The sequence below is a fragment of the Halyomorpha halys genome, unplaced genomic scaffold (genome assembly GCF_000696795.3).
Source record: "Halyomorpha halys isolate HHAL.00 unplaced genomic scaffold, Hhal_1.1 Scaffold1549.1, whole genome shotgun sequence".
In the NCBI taxonomy this organism is placed as follows: Eukaryota; Metazoa; Arthropoda; class Insecta; order Hemiptera; family Pentatomidae; genus Halyomorpha; species Halyomorpha halys.
In genome coordinates this window covers 68,335-72,884 of record NW_027116341.1, presented here as the reverse complement: position 1 = coordinate 72,884, position 4,550 = coordinate 68,335, and the positions used below count along the sequence as shown (strand labels likewise).

Below are 4,550 nucleotides of genomic sequence, written 5' to 3'. Positions count from 1 at the left end.
AATTTATTTATTTATTTTTTCTCTCTATCTTCTTTAAATGTTTATATTATATTGTCTAATGACTTTAATTAAATAAAAGGCTATTTCATAATATGCTATGAAGTAGTTTATGATATTTATCTTAGTAGGAGTATTATTTTTCATGATATTTGCAAATAATTATGAAATTTGCATTGTTTAATTTAAAATAAATTTATTTTGGCAAATTATGAAAACTACTACTCCTACGAATATAAACGTCTTAGGCTCCTTTCAAACTTTATCTCATGGCTCCTGAGATAAAGATTTACCACAATAAATTCTCTAACTCCTGTTTTTCAGTATATATTTCATGAAATGTTACTTTAAAAAAAAAAAAACTATCTCAGAAAGTATTGAACGTCAACAGTTTTATTAGGGCTTATATTTTAGCGAATTTACACTACTTTAAATGTTGTTTTATTACAATTACTAGTGTTGTTGACTTATACGAGGAGAAGATGATTGGGGGGGGGGGGATTCGGTCAAATTAAAGCACAAATAAGTTGAAGTAACTTATTTAATCGTGCCAACATTTCGGCCAGAATTTCTAGCCTTCATCAGGGCTAAGAACAGAACAAGATAACAACCAATGAATACAGAAAATATAAACAGAATGGCATAAAGTAAATAATTGTACAGAATGGAATTAATAAAGTGGAAAACAAAATGTATACATAGGTAATTGAGTAAGCAGGTAAAATAACAAAATCAAGGAAATAAAATAAAAATGAAGTTATATAATGCAAAGAAATATGAATAATTAGTTGATTAATAATTTAAAAATTAAAATTATGGAAAGAAAATATATGGTAACAAATGAAATATATTACCATAATAATAGATAAAGAGGCAAAATATAAATAAAGATTAACAAAATAAATGAATTGAAAAAAAAAATTTATTACATGTTAAACTTTACTTATATTTTGCCTCTTTATCTATTTATTATTACAGTTACATATATTTTCTTTCTCTCAATTTTATTTTTCTTTCCATAATTTTAATTTTTAAATTATTAATAACTAATATGTTCATACTTCTTTGCATTATAAAACTTAATTTTTATTTTATTTCCTTAATTATGTTATTTCACCTATGTATACATTTTGTTTTCCACTTCTTTCATAATTTTATTTTATTAATTGCATTCTGTACAATTATTTATTTTATATTTTATTTTTTGTTTTCTGTATTCATTGGTTGTTATCTTGTTCCGTTCTTAGCCCTGATGAAGGGTAGAAATTCTGGGCGAAACGTTGGCAAGATTAAATAGGTTACTTCAACTTATTTGTGTTTTAATTTGACCGCACCCCCAAACCATCTTCTCCTCTTATCTTTAACTATAGTTGGTGGATTCATCAATTTTGGTTTTTATAATTATGCATAATTTTAATTAAAGTAATAAAAAATTTGGGTGAAATAACTGACTTTTGGGATCTTGTACTGAGTGGGATCTATAGAATTCTCTTAGCTAATTGGTTCAAAAAGAAGTATATGATGATGACGTAACCTACCTGGAAGTCAACGGTGCGAAACCCGTGATGAAGAAATGTAACCTGGGAAACGGCACCATGTTCACAGCCAGTTTCCTCAGGTCCGAATTGAGCTGACCAGGGAACCTCAAGCAGGTCGTTACTCCGGACATTGTAGCAGAGACCAAGTGGTTCAGGTCACCGTAAGTCGGCGTTGTCAGCTTCAGCGTCCTGAAGCAGATGTCGTAGAGAGCTTCATTGTCGATGCAGAAAGTCTCGTCGGTGTTCTCCACCAACTGATGGACCGACAATGTAGCATTGTACGGTTCGACCACTGTATCCGACACCTTGGGCGACGGCACGATCGAAAACGTGTTCATGATCCTGTCGGGGTACTCTTCTCGGATCTTCGAGATGATTAGTGTCCCCATTCCTGAGCCTGTTCCTCCTCCTAGGGAATGGGTCATCTGAAACCTGCAAGCAGATATGTATTGTTTTAATCATTTGATGGTTTTGTGAGGGGAGTCAGGCCAACGTCAGACTAAATCTGCACGGAGTTATCGCCAGAACAAGTCCCTCGGAATCTATTGCGTTTATAAATAATAGTCATTCGTAGTGATGTCAATCAATTAATAAATAAAGTATACCAAAATAACACAATTAATTACTATGGGGATATTAGATATGACAACTTCTCAGCCACAACCAAATGAACTAACTCTTTTACTCGCTCCTCCTGGGACTGAGCTGGTTATTAACCCAACCAAATTTCCTAGGAGAGTCCTTGCACTGGTAGCGTAAACCTCTCATGATAGTTCGGTGTGAAAACCATTTCTGCTATATTAAATAAGATTTTATTTATTCTGCCTACTAAAGCCAAGATCTTCACCTTCCAGTCTCCCTCGCTTCCTATTCTCTCTAGCCAATGATGTGAAATAATAATAATCTATCCAAGAGTCAGCTGGCAGATCTCTAGGGCTACTAATATTGTACTCTACCTCCTACCTCCTTGTTTGCCATATCCTTGTGTAGAGGCATGCTACCTGCTGGATTAGTACAGTCGCCGAAACCACTCTGTACGCAGAACGCCGATAACGCAACCATAACACGGAAAATGCTACTGGTGACAAGTCAACGGCTTATATTAATATTTGTACTATTCATTGTAAATACCTTAATCGTAACATTTAACAACTATATAAGACATTGTATTATGTATAAATGTATCATTTGAATTAATAGAATCTGCCGATCCATTGAAAGTTAACGTCTTACACATAGTACCTCTGAATGGCGTTTAATTGCCCAGAGATAAGAGTAGGCTAAAATGAGAAGGTCTCAGTGTGAAGTCTTTCTTCACGAGAAACATCTTCTTAGAATGCAAAGGATAACAATTTACATAATGGAACAGTAAATTCTTGTGCTATATTCTTGGAAATGTGCTGTACTCTTGTCGGGGTTATGGTTAGTCTTAAGGCAGTTCTTCAGCCTGATATCTACTTTACAGAAGGCCTACGACAAGGCGTATTCAATGATAAATTAGGAACGGCCGTGCCAGAGGATGAGGTGAGAGTCTGAGGTAGAGTAACAGCTCTAGTTGCCGAGATGATGCTGGTGGACTAGAACTGTCAAGATAGGATCAACTACACTGGTTGCCGAGCTGAAGCGGACGGACCAGTAAGCTGAAAGGCTAGGTACAGCTCTAGTAATATATAAAAATGACAATATGTTTTTCAAAATAATGCAATATGTAAATTTGAGAACTTCGGTGAGGCTCGAGGTGCTGCGCTCTGGTGATTTGTGATGAAACCGCTTGCTCCCTCACGCCACACTCTCCTCCTTCCTTTACCTTTTATCCTTTTGTAGGACCTGGAGGCTAGTTACCCTCCGGGCTTACATTCATTCTTCGTATCTTCAGGAATAGTACCCTTTAGGACGAGGTAACCATCCTTAGAGATCTTACGGCTGGCACTTATTTGTCCCATCCTGTGTTATCACCTCCTAATCAACTGGGGCGCCGGTAGTTGCGTGGTAATGCGCTAGACTACCAATCCAAAGGTTGTCGGATCGAATCCCGGTCCCACCCGGGCTTTTTTCAAGCATAAAATAATGCAAAAATCACTGACAACCTCCCCCCGGGCATTTGTGAGGCCCGTTAGCCAATGGGTGGTACTCACAAAAAATAGGCGTGGGAGTGACGAACCCACCCTGCGAAAAACCCACGTCAAGAAACGTGTTCTGTATTTCCTACTGGGAATATTACATCCTAATATTGGGAAATTCATTGCGTGAGGACTTAGGCCTCCATGGTCTGTTGCCCATAGAATAATAATAATAATCAACTGCCTTATCTATTATGAATACGAATCGTCGGGGCCTTCTGGCGAGAGTACATAACAATAATCAATTGGAGTTAGATCTGACACAACCACCTGCAACCAGAACTGTTTCCTATACTCTATATCTCCTCTACCTGCATCAGTGTTCAGGGCTAATCCCCTGGTACGGTCAGTCCTTACTCATTTCCTAAGATAACACAATGTCCTGAACATTCTTTCTGTTGAGTAGTCAACAATCCAGAGTACCACAGATAGTTATGGGCTTTGCACTCATCGTGGGAGATTAAAAGGAATTTCGGTAAGGATTCTAGTGAGAAGTGTAATAAGTGGTTTAATAGTTTCTTGGAGATCCAACAGGAAGGATGATAGGATGGAGTATAATATCGGGAGGATTGTTGTTGAAATGTGGATGTGGACCAGGGTAATTTGTATGACTCGGAGCCCTGGGTGTGGGGAGAACCCGTCGTGAGGTATGGGGTGCAGGATCTATTTTAATCGGTAATTGGGGTGGGTTATTTACTTGAACAGTAGGATGAGGAGTTGAATGTGGATGCTCAGAAGGTAATTTTACTTTTAAAGGTAGATGATGGGAAGGAATAGGCGGATGAGGATACTCCGTGTTTGAGAGTGAGAGGTCTGGGGATAGGAATGGGAGGTCTGGGGATAGGAATGGGAGGTCTGGGGATAGGAATGGGAGGTCTGGGGATAGGAATGGGAG

General features: G+C 37.5%; 1 protein-coding gene across 3 annotated transcripts in view; it reads right to left on the bottom strand.

The window, feature by feature from the left end:
* Window positions 1-1,531: 1,531 nt before the first annotated feature.
* LOC106690012 (tubulin beta-4B chain) overlaps window positions 1,532-4,550 on the bottom strand; it is a 14,770-nt gene continuing 11,751 nt past the window's right edge. For all 3 annotated transcript variants that reach the window (XM_067053143.1, XM_067053142.1, XM_067053144.1), the window contains exon 4: window positions 1,532-1,967. In XM_067053143.1, the coding sequence (XP_066909244.1) occupies window positions 1,532-1,967 (436 nt within the window). The remainder of the gene's footprint in view (window positions 1,968-4,550) is intronic.